Source organism: Diadema antillarum, unplaced genomic scaffold (assembly GCF_040938485.1).
Source record: "Diadema antillarum isolate AM-2024a unplaced genomic scaffold, OU_Dant_1.0 seq00001094_RagTag, whole genome shotgun sequence".
NCBI lineage: Eukaryota > Metazoa > Echinodermata > Echinoidea > Diadematoida > Diadematidae > Diadema > Diadema antillarum.
Window position 1 is genome coordinate 88176 of NW_027271912.1, and position 27943 is coordinate 116118.

Below are 27943 nucleotides of genomic sequence, written 5' to 3' on the forward strand. Positions count from 1 at the left end.
ACATCTCTGGACCCATGCTTTGGAATAGCCTCCCTCACTGGATCAGGTACACACTGGAAAAGTCTATGCCTCATCACCTCAATCACATCCACAGAAAGTACGTTTTTTATTTCACTGCGTATCCTTATGAAATAAAGTAAGAAACCCGTTCAGTTCGCACACGTCAGTTCATTCGTGATCGCTGGCAGCCGGCCTCAGACGCTATTTTCTTCCACTGGCATATTCACAGATTTTGCACAGCAATTTTCGTTTTCTTCAAGGAAAAAGTCCCACCTATGAAAGACAAAACGAATACCACAGGGCCTTCCGGCCCTGCCAATTAAACTCTGAACAATATTATTAGTAAGTTTGAACAATAATACTAGTAAAGTCAAACAATAGTAGTAGTCAAAGGGGATATTTTCAGCGCTGGAGCATGCAGCTACTGCTACCACTGTAGTAGCCACGGCGAGCCCCAAGGCAGCGAGCCCCAAGGGGTCATCCGCGATTTTCAGTGAAATCACCGAGGTGTGTCAGATAAAGCACAGGTCCCAACATGCAGGTATAATCGCTTCCAAGCACACCTATAGTGTCAACATGCAGGTAAATCGCTTCCAAACACACCTACAGTGTTTGAGTTTTGAAGAGCACAGCATAACTAATTAATTGGCCACCTACAGAATGTACGTGTATGAAGCAAAACCAAGGAAGGTTGATGGGGCAAAGTATTACTTCTCCCCATCAACCTAAAGTGAAACTATCAAGGTCTGAGTCTCACCGTCAGACATAGAAAACTTGTCACTGAAAATTGTAAGGAAAAATTCAACCTCTGGCAGCTGCACTGCCGGGTTCAAGGTGACCATATTCAGAGGCACATTCACACCTGAACGTTAAGATGTATCTTGAATTTATGTTTCCAACTCATCGCAATTACAGTTACATTGATGTATGATAGAAAGGCTACAGCTCCACTGAAGGAACTTTACAATTGAAAGGGAGCCCTTGGTACAATGTATATCACTATGAGTATGAAGCTCTTTTTTTTCTTTTTTTTTTAATGCCACAAAAGCACACCCAACTCAGTTGACAGCGTGCAACGTTCAAATATTTTGCTCAAACGCACAAACCCTGACTTAATCGATCAATAAATTCACAAAATGGCAGGGTATAATGACAGCCTTACATGCGAATCTTTTCCTCATGTGTGTAGCTGATGTAGCCTTGTAATTGAGTAACAGCATTCTATAACAGTTTTTTTCTTATTGTCAATCGTGATTGTGTCTATAAAAGGCATGCCTCCCAGACGTGGACAATTACTTCGCTACTACACATAGACATATTCAAGAGAAATGAAATGATCATAGCTTTGTCATAAAATTTATACCACAACAAAGCTTGGAATTTTCTCTCCAATTTTGCTCATTGACGTTTTGGCAACTTCTTCATTTTTTTTTTTTTAATGGCTTTGAAAAAGAGAATGTTTTTCAAATGGGCTCATGTGTTGCTGTCTCAGAATAATTCAGCACACAGGGGGTTTACATCATAGTACCTGAAAGAGTGTTGCTTGTAAACATACCTGCAAATCGTTGTAACAAGTTAATGTTTGAAAGGCCACAACTCTGTAAAGGGACTTCATTCTCTAGCAGTTAAAAGGCCCACATAGTATACTGTACATGCTATTATTTTCGCAAGATATTTTAGCGAATGAGATCACACACATTTTCTCAAAATGTTTTTCTTTTTTAACGACTTGACACAGACGTTATCATAAATGTGCTAGTACCACAGCGTATGGGGTTATTTTCGCGTGTAAACCCTCGCGAAACAGCTTCATATGCAGTACTTGTATCACTTAGAGAGCTACTTCACATCAGTGCTCTTTATCATGGAATAACATAACAATGACAGAGAACAAATTGTAAAAGTTGGGTCACCTCTCTGGATAGCAATGCAAATCTAACACGAGGTGATGAATGTGGGGTGCGTAGGATTTAACGTTTTCAATGTGCACCTTCTCCACGCACCACACCCCATGGTGGGCATCCTGGAGGTGGTGCTTGATCTTTGCAGCCGTGTCCTCCGCCCATCTCAGCCACTCCTCCTCCTTGGGTGTTGTGTGTGAGGGAGAACAATCCTCCTCCCCCCTGTGTTCATCTTGTGATGTCACAGAATCTGATGCATAGTCTCTCTCACCAGGCTTTTCCTCTGCATCACAATCGATGTCTGTGGTATCCTTGCCTGTACAGGCATCAGCCACACTGGACTGAAGTCTATACTTACTGTCTAGCTCCATATCCCCACATGGATTGGACCATTTGTTCTGGGGGTGGGAGGTGACATTTCCATGGATGTGCAGCATGCCTCCTGACATGGGTTTTAGTGCAGCACACGCCACTGGCCACCCCTCCTCTGATGATGGAATCAACCCAAGGTTTACACGGTCTGCAACACCTCTTGGACAAACCTGTACAGTAAAAAATATTACGCCAGTTTGGTGTTATATTCAAGGTCCATCAACCTACTATATTTTCTACATTTTAACCCTAAAAAGGCCGGAAAGGGGGGGGGGGGGGAGCTTTAATTTCTGATTCAGAACAAAATGTATGATTTTATGCATACATTATATTTAATAGCATAATTAATCATTATGACAAAAATTTCCATTTCTTTTTGTATAGCTTGGTAGATTACACCACAGGTAATGCATGTGCTAAATTTCATGGCGATTGTGCGATCGACGGCCGAGAACTCGGGGGGGGGGGGGGGGGGGGGTGAATCAACCCCTCCCCGCCCACAACACCCAAAAACCGTAAACCGTAAAATTCATAAACATGTACCAGTGACACACTCCATTTGTTTCTTTCATGTTATGTACACTACACTGAACATGTGCTGTATACTCCCTGCAAATGGCACAAAGCAATTTGTGCACAGTGCACTAGTATAGACCGATTCGGGTTCGTTTGAGGAGAGCAGACAATTTGTGGCACTGGGCGCAGCAATTAGCTCATTTTTGCTGTGTCCCAGCCGACCCCCCTTCCTCTCCCCCATCCCCCGGGAAACATGTTTATCGCGCACTTGTAGCAAAGGTTCGCGACTAAGCAAGCATTCGCGCACTCGGTACGAGACGCCCATCGGCTAAAGCAACCATGCATCAGCTTTTCATTCCGTGCGCGTGCTAATGTAGGGAGAGAGGTGGGGGAGTGGGAGGTGGGGTCGGCCGGGACACCGCAGTAATGGCGCTGCCCATGCCAAAAATAGACATAGCGTGTCACAGAATTGAATTCAAGTTAACCTGTTCCTTACAGGAACCTGGTGTTCTCAAAATATGGGAAAGAGTGCCTTCATTCTGGGCCTAAGTTCATGTTTGTGTCATACTGGCCAGAAAAAATGGCGTTGATAGAAAGACTAGTGTATCTTTTTTAAAAAACCCGTTGAGGACGAGTCCCGAGTATATACTCGGGTAGGTGTCTATGGAAAATGTGTGTTGTAGCAAAATCAGTCCGTCCTCAACAGGTTAACAATATTGTTTCTTTTTCCCTAGGAAAACAGCATGTATCACAGTATTGATTACCTTTCTTCAAACGTAGTGTGTGCTTTACATTTTTCAATAAATCTCGTATGAAAATGTACCATAGTGATTGAGACTGAGCTCATTAGATTTTGAATGTCATTGACCCCATTCAAGTGTCTCGTTCTGTGTAACAAAAGTCTATGAGCCCGTCGGTAAACACACTATTCATACAGTACCTCACACCCAACTAATATTTTCCTTGTTTGATGGCAAACGTAGTTGACTGTGGAAAGGTGATACATGTAGACTGCTTTCACATACGTGGATTACCGGGATTACCTACAAACCTGTTTGTTCTCTATTGGTTTGCAAATTGGCCTTCCGTCAATCTCAAGCAGGACCTCTTGAAGTACATGTAGTTCACTAAGTCTTTTGGGATTTCACAATCCGACAGGGCCTGGGCTGATTTTTACAATTTGAAAACTAATTTCCTCAATGGTTTATCTCATCTTCAATCAATTCTAATATTCATTATCTTGTCACCCATTGTATCTTTGGTTATAGATTGGCCCACATGCAAGTACATGGCACTTAAATTTCATTTAGGAGAAGCAAGCACCACAGAACGGAGGGACAGAAATCAGTTTAACCCTATTCTAACTGGGCTATTTGAGACCAAGTTTTTACTGAGGGGGGGTCAATTTGACCCCCCCCCCCCTTCAGATTTAGGCCGCCGATCACGTGATCACCGCAAAATTTTGCCTGAAGATAGAGCTGGATGTCAACTACAAGAAAAATAAAAGAAAAATATTGCCTTTCTATTTTCGATAAATTAATTATGCAAATTTAAGCATGAAATCATATTTTCCCCTATAACTCCATTAACAAGACTGGAGGATTGCTAAATTTTTGTGTCAAAATTCCTCAAGATACATCAACAATTTTTGTGTAAAAAAATAGCACAATCGAAATCAATTTCTTTTGTTTTTTATTGTTTTGTTATTTTCCTATGTATTTTATCGTTTTTTCGACCTTTTGTTTTCTTTTTTTTTTTGCCAAAATTTGTTGCAGGCACTTTTTCAGGCTTATCTACACTAGAATTGATTAATTTCAATGGTTAAAAGTTGAAATAATCTATATATCAATTTAACCAAAAACACAATTTGCATTGGATTTGCATATGATATCATGAATTTGAGCTGTTTTTTGGTTGACATGCATATTATGCAAAACATTACGTAACTTCAGAACGGTGTACCCGGACATCGCAAATTTCGTCTCAAAATATGCGGGAGACTTCAATGAAAAAAGTCCTGAAACGACGCGGCAAAATCTCTGCGCGTTGCAAAATCGTGGCGCGAAACGTTGGGGGGGGGGGGGTCAAATTGACCCCCCCCCCCCCAAGTTAGAATAGGGTATACCTTAGCATCCCTGGATGAAAAACAAAATGAAGGATGACAAGAATAAGCAGAAAATGTAAGGCTAACCTATGGTCCCCATAGATACTGTGCATTTTCTTTTTAACAAACACAGTCTTACAAAATTCCTTTACAATGAAGTAAAAATTCAGGTCCTTCTTTCTTACCCATCAATCTTACATACACAAACTGTACTTTATTTGTTCAGTTAACTCGTTGAGGATTAGTTCCGAGTATACTCAGGCAGGGCTCTATGGGGAATGTGTGTTGTAGCAAAATCAGTCCGTCCTCAACGGGTTTTAAAACAAATATTCGATATATTAAATGAAAAGAAACCTGCAAGTTCCCCAAGACTTTGTTTTGATTGGAATCGGTTGTATTACATATACCTTTCTATTGTCACCCTCCAGAACCCGACACCTTGCTGCTACCCCGTTCAGCTTCAGGTTTCTTGATAGGGCTGTCACCGCGTGGGGGTTCCATTCACACGCATAGACAAAGTCTGCCTTGCCATGGACCAGGTAGGGTAGTGTGAAGTAGCCTATGCCTGAAAGCGTAGGAAGATTTCAGAAGGATCAGGAAAATATGACAAAATAAAAAATGAGCCGCACACGTTTCGTCTTACCCTTCAAAACACTTAATACTCAGGATTAACATGCAACATACAGTGTCACAGCAATGGCCATCTAATAAACGTTTAAATGACCCACATTTAAATCTACTCTGATATATGTGACCCGCTGCAACAAAAGGATCCGACAGTTGGGGGAATACAATTTTCTGAAAATGACATGAAAGTATTCCTTTACTCCACCACTTTAATGTCATATACATTTGTACCATGACTCATAAATATTCGGTTGCGGAGATATGGATGATTTTATTAGCACATATCAAGGGGTTTAAGAAATCAGCGTTTCGAGAAAACCGCCTCCCAAGTTTTCCTTCCGACACTATCATGATCAAGGGGAAGCAAGACAGTTTTCACAGTTTGACAATAGAAGGTACACTCCTAGCATCCTCCGCGATGTTCATTTCTAAAGCTTAGAGCCAGTGGTCTATGCACGACCAATCAGTAACCAGGATGCCACGCACTGACCAATGAGATCACTCTCCTGTTGCCCGGGGCGGAGTCTAGCTGCGGCGCTATAAAATCCAAATCTTTGGACACGTTTCTGTTCAGTTGAAAGGCAGAAAATCATGGCCCAGAAAAATGCTATTTTTTTGCCTTTCCTTTACTTATTTAGCTTCGAAATTTCGGCAGATAATAGAAGATACATTAGACCACAAAACTATGTCGAAAACAGAAATCCGAAGGTTTTGACAGATTTTGATGATCTGACTTCAAACTCGATTTTCTCGGCTCATCCGTCAACGACTTCAGGATCCTTTTGATGTAGCAAGTCACATATTGTTACGAGCGAGTTTGATTTACCGTAATTATTTTAAGTTCACAAGAAAACAAACCGAATCCTGATGAAACAGAATGTGCTTGCTGGTGCCTTGTTATAGAAAAGATTAACCTGGAAGGCAAGATAATTTTGCAGCATAAAATTTGTGTGAATTGGAGCAACTACCTTTTCTGCAGCAAAAGATTTTCACAAATTATCACTGACATTCAACCCAGTAGCGCACAGTAGAACCTTTGCATGCATTTCAATTTTGTGAATCTCTCATTTCTTGCAAATTTTGCAAAATTACACTTCTTGCAAACATTTTTAGTTTTACAGTAAATTAATCAAGACTGTCAGAGTAGCACACAGACTGGTGAAGTAAATATGCCAAAAAAAAAATACACAAGATTTCAAGAAAATCTTTTTCAAATCATGACCTCTCCAAGAAAGTGAAGGAAATATACAGTAATTTAGCTTCCTCTGCCGCAGTGTTTACCATTTTACCTGCATAGAGATCAACAACAGTTTCACCGGCACAATCCAGGCTGGCAACCCGCAGTTTCTCTGTGATGTTTCCAGCGGAGAACATGCTGTACCTGATGTCAAAAGTGTACCTGTAATGGTAAGTTCAATATTTTATTACCCTAAACATCTGGAGATTCTTTTTTTTTCCATGGTAAACCTCACTTCACTGCATTACAAGGCAGTGAAATAATGGTAACCAGAATACACACATCAAATCTCTACAGCCTGCCAATTACACTGTGGATATTATCACAGAGAATAACCTTGTTTAATATCTCACCTTAATCTTCCAGGAGAAAAATGTGACATTTGGAGCTTTTCAATTGTGTGGACAAGGACACTGTACTTGTACTAGAGCAGTTTCAAATGACTGCAGTCCACTTGTTACGTCCACAGTGCCATCACCCATTTCTATTTTCAGAGCACGCTGTTCACGACGTACTGCTATGACCTCGTGGCCCCGTCCCCTCTAGCTAGCCATTGGAGCGCCAGGCGACGACGTCGTTCCAATCCTAAACCTAGGAGGGTGTGAAATCCCTAGAAGACATGTTTTTAATTCTGGCATTGAACGTGCTGGAAAACCAGGAGCATGCACAGTTCCTTTTAATAAACTCGGTGAGGATGGACTGATTTTGATACAACACGCACTTCCAATAGACACCTGCCCCAGTATACTCAGCACTCATCCTCAACGGGTTACCTCACCATCCACATCCAGGTCATGAAATCGAAAGGTCCCTATTAGCACATTGAAGGCCATCCCCAGCAGTTGTCTATTGGAAGTGTTTGGGGTGATCTATCACTTGAGCTACTCCCATTTCTTCTAATAGTCACTTATATTCTCAACCCACTTTGTCTAATCCCATTCAGTCTACAACCAGTTCATCTAATGACCATTTAGCAGTATTATACACATACTCACATAATGCCATTGTCCCTGTGCTCTACATAAGGATCAGAACCAAGCAGCAAATCCGTCCTTGGAGATCTGAAGTCGTCCGGTCGTATGCGCCCTCTCTTGGCCAACCTCTGACAGTCCAAAGCCTTAGCAACGTGGGACCATATTCCTTGACTGTAACACATAACAGAACATTAGGTTGCCTTGTACTAAGTCTGATTCCTTTGTTCAATTGGATATATTGCACTTTGTTTGGTACTAACCGGATTGCTTTGTTTTTCTTTACTTTTTTAGTTTTCTTCTCAATATTTTTTTTTTTTTTTTTTTTTTTTGATGGGAGGGGTGTAGGTGTCCAATTTTGATGTGCTTGAAATTACAGCTCGACCTCGATTATCCGGCCATGTTGGGAGCGGTGCTCATCCGGATAAGCGAATATTGGCCGGATATGGGAGACACAACTTTAATGTATATAGCTGCCGTCCAAGCTGCCGTCCCAGTGCACTGGCATCTAGGCAGGTAGCATACCCGCAACAGTGGTGTAATCTATGCTAGCCTGCACAAAATTGTAGTCCCTTCTTCACAGTTTTCTTCACTGTTTTTTCTCAATATTTGGATGAAGAAAAAAAAAGTCCTTCACTGCGTGAACGCATCTGGATAACAGGCATTTCTGGATAAAAGGAGGCCGGATAATCGAGGTCGAACTATAATGTTCTTTATAAATGAGACTGCTTTACAATAAGGAAGTAACAAATGCTTGTATGCATGTTACTGCAAGAACAACAGCTTTCAATTTCCCTATTGATGAAAACGCAGTAAGAATTTGATGGCAACAGCTGTATATGTACAGTAGCTAGGTACTTGATAGGGGATCTATGATTCGATTGTTAAGTCTACGATTTAATCCACACAGTCATAACAGCGCCTTGAAATACAGTGTACTAAAAATCAAAGACAAAATGATAAGGTCATAATTCATCAAATAATTTGCCTACCGTAAGAAAACAGTAAAGTTGTGAAAAATTATGAGTTTGGCTGAACCAAAAAGAAGATGTATCCACCCTGGGGAAAAAAAAAAAAAATTAGAGTTAACATGCTGACTACGGTACCTCTACTTGTAATTCAAAGTGAAAGAATGCTTTCAAGTCTAATAACTCTCACTCAATTTTTCTTTTTCTTTTTTTTTTTTTTTCTTTTCTTTTTTTTTGGGGGGGGGGGGGGGGGGGGAGGGAGTTTGTTTTTGTATCAACTCGTTGAGGATGAGTCCCGAGTATATTTGGGCAAGCATCTATGGGAAATGCGTGTTGTAGCAAGATCAAACTGTCCTCAACGGGTTAACCCATTGAGGATGGACTGATTTTGCTACAACACACATTTTCCATAGACACTTGCCCAAGTATTCTCGGGACTCGTCTTCAATGGGTTAATGCCTACTGCACCTCATTTCAAGCATCTTTAGCTGGTAGTCAAATACATAAGTTTTAATAGTAGGTTTTTGGACATGACAAATCATGCACTATTGGAATTTAAATTAGGATCTTGAGAATTCAAGAACACAAATATCAGGGAATTGATGTTCGATGTACCAGGCTATCCTGGAGATAAAATGTAGACTGTACAATGTATTAAATGTTTCATTATGTAGATGATGACTGGCGGGGGAGGGAACATACTGAATGTTCCACCCGAAGGGTTTGAAATGCTATTGAGGGAGGTTATATTAAGTCCCGAGACAAAGTCGAGGGACTTATAGCTTCCCGAAATAGCATTTCAATCCCTGAGGGTGGAACGCTTGGTACATGTTCGCGACAACAAAAGTCATCATCTGTTATATTACTTGTATACATGTACAGTGCCGACCGCGGGAAACGTCACGAAAACCCCTAGGGCAAATGCGGGAAGCCCTTTCGTCCGGGCGTACTAGGTAATACGCGGGCGTTTGGACGCGTACAGACGAGGGAAGTCGCCCGCACTTTCACGCTCGTCTAAACACCCGCATTTGCCCGAGCGCTCCAGCGCGGAATTAATGATATGAAAATCAAACTCTCCCGTCAACCATCGGCTACATGAAGGAAATTAGCTGAAATCGATCCGCGAAAATCTTTTGAAAAGTATCAGTAATTTGCCGGATGTTTGCTTTTACGTTCGAAAGTAAAATAATAACCATAACATTCAGCTCCCGAATATGCTAAAGCAAATGTCGAATGATCCCTTTGACGTTTGGAAATGAATAACAATAATACTCCTTACGATGATTAAATAAATGTCGGATGTTTGCTTTTACTTTCGGAAGTAAATAGCAATAACATTCATCTCCGGAAGATGCTAAAATAAATGTCGGATCTTTGCTTTGACGTTCGGAAATGAATAACAATGATATTCAACTCTGTACGATGATAAAAATAAATGCCGGATGTTTGCTTTTACGTTCAAAAGTAAATAACAATAACATTCAGCTCCGGAAGATGCTAAAATAAATGTCGAATGATCCCTTTGATGTTCGGAAATTAATAACACTAATATTCAACTCCGTATGATGATTAAACAGATGTCGGGTGTTTGCTTTTACTTTCGAAAGTAAATAGCAATAACATTTGGCTCCGGAAGATGCCCAGAAAATGGCAGATGATTGCTTTTTACGTTTGGAGGTGAATAGCAGTAACAGTCTGCTCCATATAATAAAATAAATGTCGGATATTTGCTATTACATTTCGAAATGAAGAACAGTAACATTCAGCTGCGTTTGATGGTAAAGTAAATGTCTGATGTCTGCCTTGACGTTCAAAATGAAAAACAGTAACATTCGGCTCCGTACGATGCTAAAATGATTGTCGGATGTTTGCTTTTAAATTTGGAAATGAATAACGGTAATGTTCTGCTCCGAACGATGCTAAAATAAATAACAGATTGTTGCTTTTACATTTGGAAATGATTAACGGTATCACTCGGCTCAGTTAGATGCTAAAATAAATAGCGGATGTTTGCTTTCACGTTTGGAAATGAAAAAGGATAACATTCAGCTCCGTAAGATGCTAAAATGAATGTCGGTTGTTTGCTTTAACATTTGAAAATGATTAACGGTAACATTCGGCTCCGTAAGGTGTCAATAGTAAATGTTGGATGATTGCTTTTGCGATCAGAAATGAATAACGGTAACTTTAGCCTCTTTACAATGCTAAAACAAATGTCGGATAAATCAGATAATTTTGCTTAACATTCGACGTCGTGCGATACCAAGTTGATTGCATAAACCTTCGACACTTCGTTGCTGCTCAATTTTATTTGATCTCGACATTATGGACGCTATACCTATTTGATTTAATTGTCCTTATTTTATCAACCTTCGACATCAGCCGCTACTTTATAGTTTTCTCGATCACTAACGTCGGACGGTATGACCTAATCAACTTTGGACATTGGTCGCTATTTAATAATTTCATCAACCTTACACATCGGTAGCTATTATTCCGATGTTCGTTATTCCGAAGGCTCTCTAGTCCGAAGATTCGTTATTCAGAAGGTATATTGTTCCGTTAATTTCATTTTCGGATTCATGAATCTTCAGAATAACGAACCTTCGGAATAACGCCACAAACGTTCGAATTAACGAACCTGTAGGTTTAGGGAATTTGTGTGTTTCGAATTTAACGACCCTTCGGAATTACGAACCTTCGGAATATTACGAACAGCACCCATCCGATTATCAACCTTCGACATCGATCGCTGCTTACTGATTTATGTCAACCTTCGACGTCGACCGTAAATAACGTATTTGATTGACACTCTCGACGTCGATCGCTGCACATTAGATTGGCAAACCGTCGAAGTGTCGATCGCTGCCTATTTATTTACTGGTTCCCCAATTTCTGACTTAGTTACTGATTAAATCTACCTTCAACATCGGTCGGTCATTATATTGTAAGTGGCCACTTATTGTCTCGAGCTTGATATTTCCCAATGGCGTCCACGTCTACACACACACACATAAAAAGAAAGAAAAAGATCTGAGTCTTAAAGGTCTAACGAGGCGTGAAAGTCCTTGTGTGATGCTTTTAATTGTGTCATTCACAATAGTGTCACAGTCCCTAAGATGGATGAAAGAGGCGCAGATCTTAAGAAGCCACTTGAGTTGAAGTTTAACACCGTCTGTCTATTCTTAAAGTACACGATTTGTAGGGAAAAAAGAAAAAGACAAAGAGAGGGAGAAAACAAAGAAAACGTAGGAGAGAGAGAAGGGTATGGCGAAACCACCAGAGTGGCATTATGTAATCAACAAAGCTGCGTTTAACTTCACTCGAGTCCCCGAGAAGTGGTACTACACGTGCATGCATAATGTTTATCTTGGATACATGTACTGTAGGTACCCTTCTCTCCTTTCATGATAAATTGTTTATAGGTATCACATAACTATGTCAATGCATGTTTACGTCGCAATTTGTCCAATCGGGGTTTTCCCTCTTTAAGGAGTGCTTGCTTTCCAAGAAAAAAAAGAAGGATGAAATTAATGATTATGAGCAAAACTGAATGCATTTAAGCAGCGGAATCGCGCTACATCAATAGCACTCCAAAATCTTCGAGTGATCCCGGAGGTCACTCCGAGTGTAATGAACATTTTCACTCAAAATTCACTCCAATTTCACTCCAATTGACTCCGTTTTAAATGTATCCACCCCTTCAAGTGTGAATGTTTTCATTTTTTTTTTTTGAGAGAGAGAGAGAGAGAGAGTAGGCCTACTGTGCATTGGAATACGAATCTCTGCTGTGCAGCGATATTATGATCGCTATAAAAACGATCAGTTCGATGAGCAAAGCACGTGCTTGCCCTGCCAGCAGTGAGTGCGCCATGTGGTTCCAACATACTCATCTTGTGTGCCCAGCGTGTTTTTATCACAGAACTCTCGTGTGTAGAGTTCTGTCGTTTTTACGTTATGGTCAATTCATGACGTGTGAGTGCTTCGACTTGACGCCTGTGAGATTGACAGGTGCCGTTTACGAGAATAAAAACGGTCAGTAGTGACTATCAATCCCAAAATCAGTTGCTATATAATAATCAGACTAATTACTTAAATGTAGAGTTACATGTACATGTAGTTACATGTATTTCGAATGACAATGCGCACATCCCCTTTATCATCACACTTTTGATACGGCGGACAGAAGGCCGTTAAATTTCATTGCTCTCAATGATTCGATACAATCATAGCTTTTAAAAGGTCCAATTAAACAAATTGGTTATGAAATCACGGTTACAGCTCGTTATTCCGAAGGTTCGTTAGTAAGGTTCTTTAGTCCGAAGGTTTGTTAATCCGAAAATGAAATAAGGTTCGTTATTCCGAAGGTTCGTTAATCCGAAAATGAAACAAAGCTCGACTTACTTCGAAGGTTCGTTACGGACCCTATATCATTTCGGATCCTATATCATTTCGGATCAACGAACCTTCGAGATAACGAACCCTATTTCATTTTCGGATTAACGAACCTTCGGAATGACGAACCCTATGTCATTTTTGGATTAACGAACCTTCGAAATAACGCCGCAAATGTTCGAATTAACGAACCTTTTTTCGTTTTCGGATTAACGAACCTCTATGGTTTAGGGAATTTATGTGTTTCGGATAAACGAACCCTCGGAATAACGAACCTTCGGAATAACGAACAGCACCCGAAATCACAACGTCTTTATCTTGTTAAGATATAAGACAAAAAAAAAGGTCCCTCAGTTCATGAACTTGCGATGTTTCTTTATTGCGTGTGTTTCTAGCTTGTATTTGGCACTCACGGAATGAATGCGCGTACAGTATATGGTAGGCTACATACTCGTGCTCTTGTTGTTGCTGAACATTTCCCCTTCACAGTGATTGTGTGGCATGATCGTTGAGTATGTTCAGATGGTGTTAGTGCGTTGATTAAAATGTTACCACAATAGATGCACGTGTGCTATAACAACGATCTGAGGTCTTTGCTCCGCGCTGCTTTCTTGTTTACAAACATTGAATCTTGGTGAACTTAATTCACTATCGTCCCCATGCTAACATGCAAAAGAAGAAAACGCTTTTGTTCTTGTTTATGTGTACCATGCAGTGAACAGAAGGTAGACCTGTAAACTGTGCCGCTAGGCCCTAGCTGTAGTTTGCACTTTGACGGATTGTCACTGCTCGTCTACTATTCGAAGCGAAATGAAAATCAAACTAGAGATCTCGTGCTGTATACTTTCTCGTACTGTGTACTATATACCATATTTAAAATGCAATTTGTGGTAGTACTTGTCAACGCTGTGTTTTTGGCTCAAACTTTTCTCTCTCAAACTTACTTGGTTACGCAGGGGCGGATCCAGGGAGGACCGCAACCGGCGCCCGCCCCCCCCCCCTTTATTATTTTTTTTTTGTTGTTGAAACAAAAGAAATGTAAAAAAAAAAAAAAAAAAAAAATGGGGGAGGGGTGCGTGCGCCCCCCTTTAATTTTGTAAACGCGCCCCCACTTTACGGAATTCCAGGATCCGCCCCTGTTACGGGATAATACCTATCAGAATCTTCATGTAGTATTTCTTGTGATTTTGGTGCAAGCTGCATGGCAGTATTGATTTTGAGACACTTCTATGGTCCGTCAGCACCTGATTCTCTTTATGTGACGATGTGCACGTGAAAAGCATTCAAACTTTCCCATGTTTTTGCTCTTGCATTAAAGGCGTATTAATTCACCACGTACATGAAACAAAACCCCCATAGTTCTGAAATGTGAGTTATAGGGATAGAAACAACCGCTGGAAAAAAAAAAAATTGAATCCGTATGATCGAAAATACAGTACACTATGTGAACGGTTACAGTTCGCTATTCCGAAGGTTCGTTAATCCGAAAATATGAGGTTTGTAACTTGTTATTCCAAAGGTTCATTTATCAAAAAATGAAATAAGGTTCGTTATGCCGAAGGTTCGTTAATCCGAAAATGAAACAAAGGTCCTAATTCCGAAGGTTCTTTACAATCTATAAGAGAAATACTGATATCTCCTTATATTCTAGGCTTTATTACAAAAAATTATGTAGGATGCTTTGCACAACGGACCTATTATGCATCACATGTGATATCTAAAACATCTTTTAAATCACTGCTCCCAAAGGTAAACATATGACCTTTGTGTATCTACTCGTTTGTGTGTATGTGTGTGCGTGTGTGTGTGTGTGGGGGGGGGAATAGTTTCCTCCTTCTTCTTCTTTTTTGTTAGAGTTTATCTTAGTTGATCTTGATACAGTGTACCTCTTTCGGTGCGCCCTTTCTCTTATTATGTCACTTCATCTGTTTCTACATTTTGAAGCAAAGTAATTTGTTCAAGCATTGTGTATGTCCTCGTTACCGTAATGTGTCATTTTGCTGCGATGAGTTGGTTCTAGTAGGCCCTATTATCGCTGTGAGATGTAATTTTTGTAATAACGTGTTGAGAATAACAGATTTTTGTTTCTGAACAAAAGGAAAATGACGGAATTGTTTTGATAACCAATGTGGATGACGTGTTGAGAATTCTGATTCCTGTTTCTGAACGAAAGGAAAATGACGGAATTATTATTTTGATAACTAATGTGGATGACTACCTTCTATAAGTGATTTTGGTGTGAAAGGAGAGTTTGCTCAAAGAAACGCTTCCCATGAATGGTCAACGAAACAAAATACATCATACAATGCAACGTGACTCGCGTGCATTTAGCAAACGAAATGTCTAGACCTTTAAGTTCAAGTAAAATGCATAAAACACAGAATAAGAAAGCAGACAAACTAACAAATATGGAATTAATGACCGCAGACGTAACGTAGGAAAACCTGACACCTGTGCTTGAAGAAATTCCCACAAAAGCAGAGCGCAAGATAAAAGAATACATGTGCGTAGTCCATACAGGTCGTGATGCGCTCGGTCGAAATGCGTATGTCGCAGTAAACGAAATTTTAGGCATGTCTACACATGTATTCTACATACATTGTATAGTTTTATCTTTAAAATAATATATAAAACAACCCCTTTCCGCATCCCTAGAAGTCATAAAAGAAAAAAAAAAAGAAAATCGCCCTTAAAGTTCAGGTTATATAATAATGTTCAAGCTCACAACCCTTTCCCCCCCCCCCCCCATGATGCAACAGTCCTGCTTAGCGACGGCGTTAACGCTTCATCGCACACACATAAATGGCGACAGCTTGGGTGTGTGAGAAAATTCATTCTTAAATGGATGCACCCCCATGGCACTCAGGATTATCACTGACCCTCCTATGCCTTTTGTCTATCCACCCTCCTGCTTTAATCCCCCTCCCTTCACCTGTTGGCCTCCTTGCCCATGACCTCCCATCCTCTCCTTTTGTTTTCTTTGTTCCGTGTCCCTAGCCTGTCCCTGACTGTTCGTGTTGTGTGAACTTCTTTGTAATGTGATTGCTTTCCCTGCCTGATTATCATTTTGCCTCTGACGAAGATTCTTCTGGAATCAAAAGCTCAGGCCCCTTTAGAGTATAGACTCCATTTTACTCCTTTGGCACGCCACTGATATTCGATAAGCAGTTTTCAGCATTTTTGTGTTTGTTTGTTTTTGTTTTTGTTTTGTTTTGTTTTGTTTTGTTTGTGCTACAGATAATTAGCCAATCACAAGACAGATATAATTCGATTCTAACCAATACCAAAATACGGTTGCCTGAATGTAAACTTTGGTGTGTTTGTGTTGTGTGTCGGCTGCAGTGTAGTTTGAAACAACAGAAACAGAAAAAAGAAAGAGGCACGCAATGTGTGCTATATACGAAAAGCCTCATTTACCGAGAAAGTTGATCGCTTCCATTCTCCTCCCATGTTGTTGTCAATGGAAGCTAAAGAGAATGCTTTTAGCAAGTATACCAGTACCTAAAGAGGACCTGAGGAACCCGTTGTTTTGAATGCTGTGCTCGGTACGAGTTCAAAACGCAGTCGAAGTTATCAGAATGCCATTATGATAGAACTGATAGCTCTATAGAAAACTTGTTTAGGTCAGTAAAGGTTGCCGTAATGCAATCCTTGTGGAATTGACTCATTACATCTGAGCATTTTGAAAAACGTGTAGAGTTCTTTCGTTTTGCATATAAATGTTAAGAAATAGTTTGAACTATGAAAATAAAAAAGTATGGTTACTTCAACGATGTTGAATAGTTCGATTAGCCGTGATGCATAAAGTGAATTCATTAATTCATCTGACTAATCCTTACCGATTGATGATCACTTCTATAAGCCAACAGTTAAGCTGAACTGCTTTGGAGTGATAAGACAGGTAAACGATGAAAACTTGGTACATGTTGTATGCTATTATAATTATTATAAAATCCTGTAGCCAGAACTGATTTTACGATCATCTTTAACCTTTCAGAAAGTTCCAGTTTTCAACTTAAATAGTAGCGATAGCTTGTAAGAGTAAATTAGCATCCCTCTGACTATTTTTGGTCAATATGCATACTCTTAACCCTATTCTAACTGGGGGGGGGGGGGGGGGGGTCAAATGGGTCAAATTGACCCCCCCCCCCCACGTTTCGCGTCACGATTCTGCAACGCGCAAAGATTTTGCCGCGTCGTTTCACAACTTTTTTCATTGAAGTCTTCCGCATATTTTGAGACCAAATTTGCGACGTCTGAGTACACCGTTCTGAAGTTACGTAATGTTATGCAAATGCATGTCAACCGGAAAACAGCTCAAATTCATGATATCGTGTGCAAATTGAATGTAAATTGTGTTTTTGGGGTTAAATTGATATAAATTATAGTATTTCATCTTTGAACCATTGAAATTAATCAATTCTATATAGTGTAGATAAGCCTGAAAAAGTGCCTGCAACAAATTTTGAAAAACAACAGAAAACACAAGGTCGAAAAAACAATAAAATACATAAGAAATTAACAAAACAATAAAAAACAAAAGAAATTGGTTTTGACTGTGCTTTATTTTTAAATGAAAATTGGTTTATATGTCTTGAGGAATTTTGACACAAAAATTTAGCAATACTTCAGTCTTTTTTACGGAGTTATAGGTGAAAATATGATTTCATGCACAACTTTGCATAATCAATTTATTAAAAATAGAAAGGCAATATATTTCTATTGTATGACCATGTAATCTTGTAGTTGACATCCAGCTCTATCTTCAGGAAAAATTTCGCAGCGATCGCGCGATCGGTGGCCGAGATCTGAAGGTGGGGGGGGGGGGGGGGGGGGTCACCCCCAGTAAAAACTCCTCCCAGTTAGAATAGGGTTAAGCCAGCTGGACAGAGCGATCAATGGGCGCGATTATCACCACGCGTGGTTAACCTAAACAATGCTCGGCCGGCTTGTTCGGTTTCAGTGTTTTTTGTTTCTATTTCCCCCTTTTGAAAACGAAGGTTCCTTAGTCCAGCCATTGTTTTCGCTTCCTGCTCAAGACATTGAACAGTTCAGCAAAGCTGAAGTTTAGATCACTAAACGGCGACATGAACTCATGATGATAATAGGACTTAGATCACAGCCGAAAGTGCGCTCCTTCATTACTCTAGAATGAGAAAGAATACCCTGTCTGTGTTCAAAGTTGGGTTACGGACGATGAAAAAAAAAAAAAAAAGGTTTGAATCATGAATTGTCGGATGACGTCGGCAGATTGATGATATAAATATTAGCGTATCATGGGAAAGATTAAGTAATGATGAGCCCAATGATATCGCAGGGCTCCAAACTAATTTTTATTTTTGACCACCAAAATCATTGATTTCTATTTTTTTTTTTTTGGTGGCCAAAAAAATCAAGAAAAACATAGGAAAAACTAAATCGGTCCTACTAAAAACAATTATTAAGCATTACTGACGTGACAGGTACCCATGTCTAAAATAAATGAATACAAAAGTAGATCATCTTATCACCATTATTCTGAATTCTAAGATTTAGCAAATAGGCTTATAGATAATTATAAAAGTTGATGCCTATGCTATTAGGTGGTCATAGCTTACTTTTGGGATGAGAAAGTGGGAGCATTTCCAGATTGTTTGTTTTAGCATTGTAAAGAGCCGAAAGTTACCGCTATTCATTTCTGATTGTAAAAGCAATCATCCAACATTTACTATAGTAATATGTTAGAACCTTACGGAGCCGAATATTACCGTTAATCATTTTCAAATACACTGTATAAAAGCAAACAACCGACATTCATTTTAGCATCTTATGGAGCTGAATGTTACCCTTATTGATTTCCGAATGTGAAGCAAACATCCTCTATTTATTTAAGCATCATACTGAGCCTATGTATACCATTAATCATTTTCAAATGTGAAAGCAATAATCTGTTATTTATGTTAGCATTGTACCAGAGCTGCCAACCGTTCCGAAAAATTCGTATACGAAAAATCGAAGGGAATACGACAATATGAAAACGTCCTTAGAAAGTACGAATTCACAGTGGGGAAAAATAATGGGTAAAAATATAGCAAACGCACGTCGCATGTGCCATGTTATCTGTATTCAGCATGCAACGCGTACGCACCGAATGTGGAAAGCGCTGAATAGAAAAATGTGCGCACACGCATATCGCTGCTTGCGTACTGTGTACACCGAACAGAACTTCGCGCGCGTGAATCCCTGTCGCCTACGGACCCTGGATGTTTACATGGATCGCCGTGGTATCCCAATGTGTGGCCGGCCGGCTGGGGAGTGTCTACACACTGTAGCCAGCTGCCACTACAGTACCGTATGAGGCGGGGTGAAAGCGTCCCGTTGTGCAATGTCTGCTTCTTTTTCTCTTCTTTTCATCCTCTTGTCCCTTGCCTCCCAAGTACGAAATGATTTTTAGAGTGTTGTGTGTTTTTTTATAACGCTATTGCATCATTTTCTGCGAGGAAGTTGTAGAGGTGAGTTTCTGTTCGTGTATTGATGACTGATGTGCACTGCCCTCTGCAGTATATGTGCAGGTGAAAAGCGTTCGAACTTTCTTTCCAGAGTATCGTGGAAACTCGATTATTTCTAGGCCTATTAAAGGAGATCTCATATAACAGAATACTTATAACAAACTATTTTCCCGTCAAAATGAATCAATTTCCTTTGTTTTGTATCGTTTATTGACTTGATCCCATAGGATCTCGTCGCAATACCGAGTTTTATATGTGTGTTTATTTTCGCGTAGCTTTCGGTGCTGCAAAACTTTTGCTAGAGCCTAAGCTTACTACTAAACTTCGTCTACTAAACTTCTTTATTTCCGTCGTTTCTCACACCTCGTTTAGTACGATTTCTTACATTTTATATCACTTTATCTGTTCCCTTTATACTTTGAAGTATTTAAACGTAATTCTCTTAGTGTCTCGCACTGTTATTTTCGTAACGGCAATTTCTCCGCTTCGCTGCAATCGAAGCGACGGAGTTTGATCCCAGCCGCTTCGATGTGCTATTTGTTGTCTTTTCTAAATGTTTGTGTTGTTGGGAGGTGTTGATACTTTGTATTTATTATTGAGTTTCCTAGGTATTTATCTCGAGGGATTATACGTGTTTCTTAATGTTGATCATAGGAAAAGGCTAAAATGATCTTGAGTGATGTCTGATAGTGATGATAACTATGCTGGTGACTGGTGTAAAAAGACGGCTTCCTGTGAATGCTTAGCGTACGTGACGTTTGTTTTATTTCCCTTTCCCTCTAGTCTTCTTTCCCCCTTACTCTTCTTTCCCCTCTCAAGAATGATTAAAAAAAAAGAAATTACGTACACCTCACAACAAAACGAACCATGTGCTATAGCAACTTTCGTAAAGTTAAATCTAAATGTTCAATATCAGCAAAGAATAAGGCGAAAACACGAATGACAATAAATAAAAGCGAAGAGATTGTGTATGCAGTCTCTTCGGCTCGAAGAAACTTGACACCCCACCCCTCTCCCTTGTGGAAATTTCCACAAAAGCAGGTGCCACACCCAGGTGCGTGCCAGACGAAAGAATGCGCGCATTGGAATAAACAGCGTGTAAGTATCCTGGAAATATCGATCGAAGAACCAGCTCATTAGTTGAATTAAAGGAATAATTCCAAAGATATCATGATTCTATGTCTATAGCCTTTGTAGGGAACATCGAAGAGTCGATTATAGTGTACTTGATCGAATATCTAATGTTCCCTGAACAATAACAAAAGGATTGATTATTTAGTCAATTAAAAATGCAATCACAGAAATACATGAAAGGTCTCGTATGCCCAGACAAATTCACTACGAGAAGGTCCAATGAGATGCAGTCATCACCTGGTTAGACAGCAAAATACAACGTGTAATGACAATTAATTTCAGTTCACGCGCATCAAAACTGCTTATTACTTTTCAAAGTTTTGGCTATCAACATTCGTTCGTGGGTGTATTTTGTTTGTTTGTTTGTTTTGTGTGTTTTTCCCTCGTGAAAGACGTAATGATTTCTTCATATCGAACGTAAATTGCATGTTTACCGTAAACAAGCCATTCAGCTCAGCTCAGCTATGGCGCATTCGATCCATCGAACTTGCAGTAACATCTTATAGGCAGGAGCACATGGCGCATTCATTTAAACTTGAAAATGAAGCCACGTGTTTGCACCACAGGTCTGTGGTTTGCACCACATCGGCGCTTCCACACACAGCGCGGCATTTTGCGATCATCGTTATAGCAGACTTTCCGATTCCAGTCAGGGGAAAAGGAATTGGAATACTTCGAAAAATACTGATGTTTAAAATCTAATAAAATGAAAAAAGCCTGAAAACAACGCATGATTATGTTTTGATAGTACATAATTGGAAACACAGAACAGAGTTTTGCATCCGCTCACACAGAAGCTCTCTTGAGAAGATCAAGCATTCCCCGTCCCCTGCTAGAAAATGGAAGCTTCCATAATCAGCCCAGAAAGATTTTGGAGGTACAAACTTGTTGTACACATTGCGAGAAAGCAATCAATCAACGCTGAACATTGCGTAGTTTAGAATCTTTATCGTGCTGGTGACCAGCTGGATGCTTCGGCATGTGTCATAACGTTATGTTTAGAGCCTGTAGGCCTCATAGCAAAAAGAGGGAGATTGAAAAAAAAAATACCAATTCTGGTGGAAAATACGAATTTTGGAGCTGCTGAGTACTAATTTGTGCTTCGAAAGGTTGGCAGCTCTGTCGTATACGGAGCAGAATTTAACAGTAAGTCATTTCCAAGTATAAAAGCAAACATCCGACATCTATCTTATCATCGTACGGAGCCGAATGCCACTGTTGTCCACTTGCGAAAGTGAAATGAGTCATCTGACAATTATTTCATCATATCGTACGGGGCCGAATTTTGAACGTCAAGGCAGACATCAGACAGTTTTTTTTTTTGTGTGTGTGTGTTTTGTTTTGTTTTGTTTTTGTTTTGTTTTTTACCATCAAACGCAGCCGAATGTTACTATTCATTTCGAAATGTAATACACATGTAGCAAATATCCGACATTTATTTTAGCATAGTACCGAGCAGAATGTAACTGCTATTCACTTCCAAACGTAAAAGCAATCATGTGACATTAATCATTTTGGCATCTTCCGGAGCCGAATGTTATTGCTATTTATTTGCGAAAGTACATCGCAATATAAATTATAAGCAAGCATCCGACATTTATTTAAACATCGTACGGAGTTGAATATTATTATCATTCATTTCCGAAAGTCGAAGGGAGCTGATTGTTATTGTTATATTTCGAACGTAAAACCGAATATCAGACATTTATTTTATCATCGTATATACGGAGTTGAATATTTTTGTTATTAATTTCCGAACGTCACAGCAAACATTCGACATTTATTTCAGCATCTTCCGGAGCTGAATGTTATTGCCATTTACTCTTGAACATAAAGGCAAACATCAGACATTTATGTTATCATCGTATACACGGAGTTGAATATTATTGTGTTCATTTCCGAACCATCGAACGCAGGTGAATGTTACTGTTATTCATTTCGAAATTTAAAAGCGAACATCCGACAGTTATTTTAGCATCGTATGGAGCAGAATATTACTGCTATTCACTTCCGAACGTAAAAGCAATCATCTGACATCTATTTTGTCATCTTCCGGAGCCGAATGCTATTGCTATTTACTTTCGAAAGTACAGGCAATCATCCGTCATTCATTTTATTATCGTAAGAAGTTGAATATTTTTGTTATTTATTTCCGAACGTCAAAGGGATCATTCGACATTTACTTTAGCATCTTCGGGAGCTGAATGTTATTGCTATTTACTTCCGAACGTAAAAGCAAACATCAGATATACATTGTATATTTTATAAACGTATATACGGAGTTGAATGTCATTGTTATTCATTTCCGAACATCAAAGCAATCATTGAACATTAATTTTACCACCGAACGCACCTGAATGTTACTGTTATTCATTTCGAAATCTAAAAGCAAACATCCAACAGTTATTTTAGCATCGTATGGAGCAGAATATTACTGCTGTTCACTTCCGAACGTAAAAGCAATCATCTGACATTTATGTTAGCATTTTCCGAAGCCGAATGTTATTGCTATTTATTTTCGAAAGTAAAAGCAAATATCCGTCTTTTATTTTATCATCGTACGGAGTTGAATATTTTTGTTATTCATTTCCGAACGTCAAAGGGATCATTCGACATAATATAGCCTACTCAAGCATCTTCCGGAGCTGAATGTTATTGCTATTTACTTTCGAACGTAAGAGCAAACATCCGGCATTTATCTTATCGTCTTACGGAGTTGAATATTATCATTCACTTCCGAACGCCAAAGCAAACATTCGGTATTTATTCCAGTATCATACGGAGTCAAATGTCACCGTGATTCATTTTTAAAATCAAAAGTAAACATGCGACATTCATTTTTGCGTCTTACGGAGCCGACTGTTACCGCTGTTCATTTTCAAAAGTAAAGGCAAACATCCGACTTTTTTTGTAGCCCGATTGGGCCACCGAATTTTCAGCAATGAAATTTTGGTGGCGCAGGTCGTTAAAAGTCGTGAATAGCGAGATGATCGTAACCGATGTCGATATGTTCTAATAATTATTGATACTTGAGTGATGAACGCATGTGCACAACTTCCGCAGGTGTACTTCTTTAGAAAGTAGCGAACAATCAAGGCAGTGGACATCAGAGTGTGATTAAATCGAAAAGAAGCCCCTGAAATCGGAATTTGATGAAAATGGGCAAAGTCGGAACTCCATGAAATGTATTTTGATTGAGCGGTCAAAATAAAGCTTAACGGGAATGTGCCCTTGAATACCCTCGTCCACCCTCGTCCACCCTCGTCCAACCCGCGTCAATCGAGACGCATATTCCCGAGGATGGATTATCCGTGCGGGCGGATGGACTCGTCCAGTGAACGCGTATACCCGCGGGTACCCGCGGGGATACGCGTCAGTGGCCTCGTCCAGATCTCGGAAAAGCGTGACGTTTCCCGCGGTCGGCACTGTATGGGTTAGTCAAATACAAGTACCATCATCTGTTATGGGTTATCCTATCGATTGCATGAAAAATATGATTGATCAATCGTTTGGTATCGTTTTTCATTTGTTATGTGAAAATGTTTTCCCATGGGAGAACATTACAAAAATGTTCTGCCCATGGGCGAACATAACCAATGTGCCTCCATCACGTGACTGTGTTTAGCCAATCACTAACCGGTATTTGACTAACCCATTTAATATTCAACAATGTACCTTCATCACATTGCGCAATACTCACACGGAACTCCAGATGCTATCCTGAAAGCATGCTTGTGGTAGCAGCACCAGATCGCCGTGCCTCTCCCAGCTACGAGGCAGATCCTTGTCTAGTAGAGAGTCGCTCCACTCGATCCCCGCTTCCTTCAGCGATTTCTCTATCTCCTCCCTCAGCTTGGAGAATGGCGTTCGTATCAGCGTCTTCTTCGATGGCGGAAGACTGATGCTCACCAGTTTGCACTCACATTCAAATAACTCTCCTTTCCACAGTTCCATGTAGTCTCTCTTCACTCCAGAGTGGTGATACTCCTTTCTCATACTACTGCTACATGAAGCTGTTTGTGATGAATTGCTGCAAATTGATTGGCTACCACTCTCGCTTTGGCCAGAGCTTTCTGAATCATGATTATAACCACTCACTGCTTGATCTGTCCGAATGGTGAGTGAACCATTCTTCGGGTCTGCCCCTACGGGATCTTTACCAGTATTTTCAGATGATAATGGACGTGCACCAGTCAGTGAGTAATGAAACGATTGTTTAAGTAAGACATCACTTTCCTGTTTCAAACACTTGCTACCTCTGTCTACAACCTTCCTATCCATGTGATCCTTTTTACTATCTGCTTTTCTCGATTGGAAAGAAGGACTTTCTGTTTCTGGAGCACCTTGAATGTCCTCTTGTCTGAATTCATTCCACAAGAATTGAGTCAAAGTCGGCTTCACAGGGATGGCCACTTCCGAATTCTTCAGCTTCACCAACCTCCTGCCATCATCCCAAAGAGCTGCTTTCTCCAACAGCATCCTGCAATGAAGCACAATATCTCAAGGAAATTTTTTGAAAAAGCTGCATGTCCCAATTCTGACTGTATCTCGCACCTCGACCACAAAATATTCTACATCCTCACTTCTCAACCTTTATTTAATCAGCCCCGAGGGTCCACTTTGGTTTTGCAGCCAAGTTTGATCAAATAGGCCTACCGCATTAAAATCATTTCATTTCATTAATTTTTTGGCCAACAACCCCATCCCGCCTGCCAGAAAGATGTTTTATGCAGATATACTACATGTATACAGTCCAGCATTTAAGGGACATCGTCAATTGTAATTCAAAATACAGATTACAGACAGTCTTGACATACCGGTACACAAATTCTAGATTTCAATACACAGAGATGGTACACTGTATCTGTATTACCGGACACCAATTCTGGACACCTAAATATCTGCGCTGACATTCTAAGCATGGGACTTTGCAGACCTGTCTTTACTTTAACTGAGCACTGCATGGGCCTGAAAACGCCAGAGTGCAATACATTTTATGCAAAGAAATTCATATTTCACCTCAGATTTGGGAGAAAATGTTGATTTATCACAAGAATTTACCACGTAAATTGCTTGAAATGTTCATGTATTGTTACACCTTTTATACTGTACAGAGTCAATGTGACAATTTGAGCCTCATTTCCTTTTCTTTCCTTTTTTTGGTTGCTGTTGTCGTTTTCCTCTCGGTTAGAATGGGTAAGAGGAATTGCGGGTACCAGGCATGCCAAGTTCACAAATTTTTTATGAGTGAGATTTTCATGACTCGGCATCTCGGCGAGCGCATGTACACGCGAGCGAGGGTGTGGGAGGGGTTTTTCCCCCTGTAGCCTCCCACGGTAGGGAACCTTTTCAATTTTTAGCTTTCAATGGTGCGATCAGGTGCATACTTAAGTGATTATTTTTTACTTATTTTGAAAGACAAAAGGAAAATATACTTTCAATGGCAACTATCACTTTAATCTTAAGAGCTATGCTCATTATAGGCCAAGTTACCGATTTTGCGGGGTGCGTGAGAAAAATGGATGCCATGCGTGAGATCGTGAGACGGCCCCTAAATGCTTGAGTCTCACGCAGAATGCGTGAGACTTGGTAGCTCTGGGGTAGGCCTACGCCTATGAAGAGTGATTCTTATTCTTGTGCATGATAAATGAATAAGATGTGAACGACATCAACTGTTCCATTATGAGAATTATGATTGAATTGAATTGAATGTTTGAACTAGGACACTACGAAAGATGTGTACACAAGTAGCACTTATAAGTTATAGTATTGTAAGTCACACTCTCTACCGACTCTAGACCTACTCCATCTTCCATAGCCTATAGAAATAGAATAGGACAGCAATGAAAAAAAAAAAAAAACAAAGAAATAATGGAAACTTAGTCTATTATCACAATTAATGCAGGGCTGCCAACTCTCACGCATTGAGCGTGAGACTCACGCATTTTGGTCCTTTCTCACTCTAAAACTTTATTTCATTTGCAAGCATTTCTATTGATCTCGCTCATTTTGACTCAGAAATTATAGCATTGGCCTATGGGAGTCTCACTCTCAACTATAGTGTCCAGTGTTGGCAGCCCTGTTTAACGTGTCAACGTTGGTGGTGCCATGAATGATACACAGCTACCACGTCTCATGCATTCTGCTTGAGACTCGAGCATTTAGGGGCCATCTCACGATCTCACGCATGACACCCATTTTTCTCACACATCGGGCGAAGTCTGCAACTTGGGCCTAGTATAATAATGAGTATAGCTCAAAAGATTAAAGTGATAGCTGCAATTGAAGGTATATTTCCCTTTTGTCTTTCAAAATAAGTAAAAAATAGTCATTTAAATACTCAGTATGCACCTGATCGCACCATTAAGAGCTAAAAATTGAAAAAGCTCCCTACCGTGGGAGGCCACAGGGGGGAAAAAACCCCTCCCAGACCCTCGCTCGCGCGCACATTTGCATGCCGAGATGCCGAGTCATGAAAATCTCACTCATAATTTTTTTTTTAAATTTGGCATCCCTGATGATGATGTGCGTAGGCCTAGATTTCTAGCGTTACATCTCATGATCTATTCTATTAAACATAGTCCTTTACAATTTAATTCTGACATGAGCACACCGACGCAACCAAAAGAAAAACAGAAATAAAAAGTGTCCGGCAACATAATAATAGACTCTCCTACGTGGTCCAGGGGGGTGTTTCATAAAGCTGTTCGTAAAGTTACGAACGACTTACGAGCGACTGGTAAATTTAATTGTACTTGTGCTGAATTGGAATTACTGAAATTCTGATAGGCCTAACGTTAACATATCAGAACTGATCACCAGTCGCTCGTAAGTTGTTCGTAACTTTACAAACAGCTTTATGAAACAGGGCCCAGGTGTGCTGCTCTACTTTGTATGTCATTCATGACATGTATTGGATTGAAAACAAAGACACGAGCTACGAGCTACGACTACGAGCTACGCCAGTACCTGGATGCCAAGGCAAGAGGCAAGCAATACCAATGCAATGCAAAAATGGGATTGTACATTTGATGTCATTGTCATTATGTACTGTGCACGCACCAGGCATCGAATACCGATTCGGGCATTGCTGAGAAAAACATTCAACGAAAACATGCCATGAACTGAAGCTCAATCTTACCTAATTTTCTGAGCTTGCTTTACATCGACAACAAGAGCTAGCATCTCGGTTGCGTTCCCGTCTGTGTTTGCAGTCAGTGGTGAAGCCAT

General features: G+C 40.0%; 1 protein-coding gene across 1 annotated transcript; it reads right to left on the reverse strand.

Moving 5' to 3' along the window:
* Window positions 1-1909: 1909 nt before the first annotated feature.
* Window positions 1910-27943, reverse strand: LOC139743528 (tRNA wybutosine-synthesizing protein 2 homolog). Its single transcript, XM_071654008.1, has 6 exons — window positions 27855-27943; window positions 24414-25193; window positions 7753-7902; window positions 6810-6919; window positions 5301-5458; window positions 1910-2443 (listed from the first exon to the last, which is right to left on the reverse strand). Exons 1-6 carry the CDS (start codon window positions 27941-27943, stop codon window positions 1910-1912), a joined length of 1821 nt encoding a protein of 606 aa, XP_071510109.1.

Coding starts and splice junctions, on each gene's coding strand:
- LOC139743528 (XM_071654008.1), bottom strand. CDS start 27,943: ATGGCTTCACCACTGACTGCAAACACAGACGGGAACGCAACCGAGATG. Junction 7,903..24,413: donor GATAGCATCTGGAGTTCCGT/GTGAGTATTGCG, acceptor TATGTGTTACAG/TCAAGGAATATGGTCCCACG. Junction 6,920..7,752: donor CACAGGGACAATGGCATTAT/GTGAGTATGTGT, acceptor TTACCATTACAG/GTACACTTTTGACATCAGGT.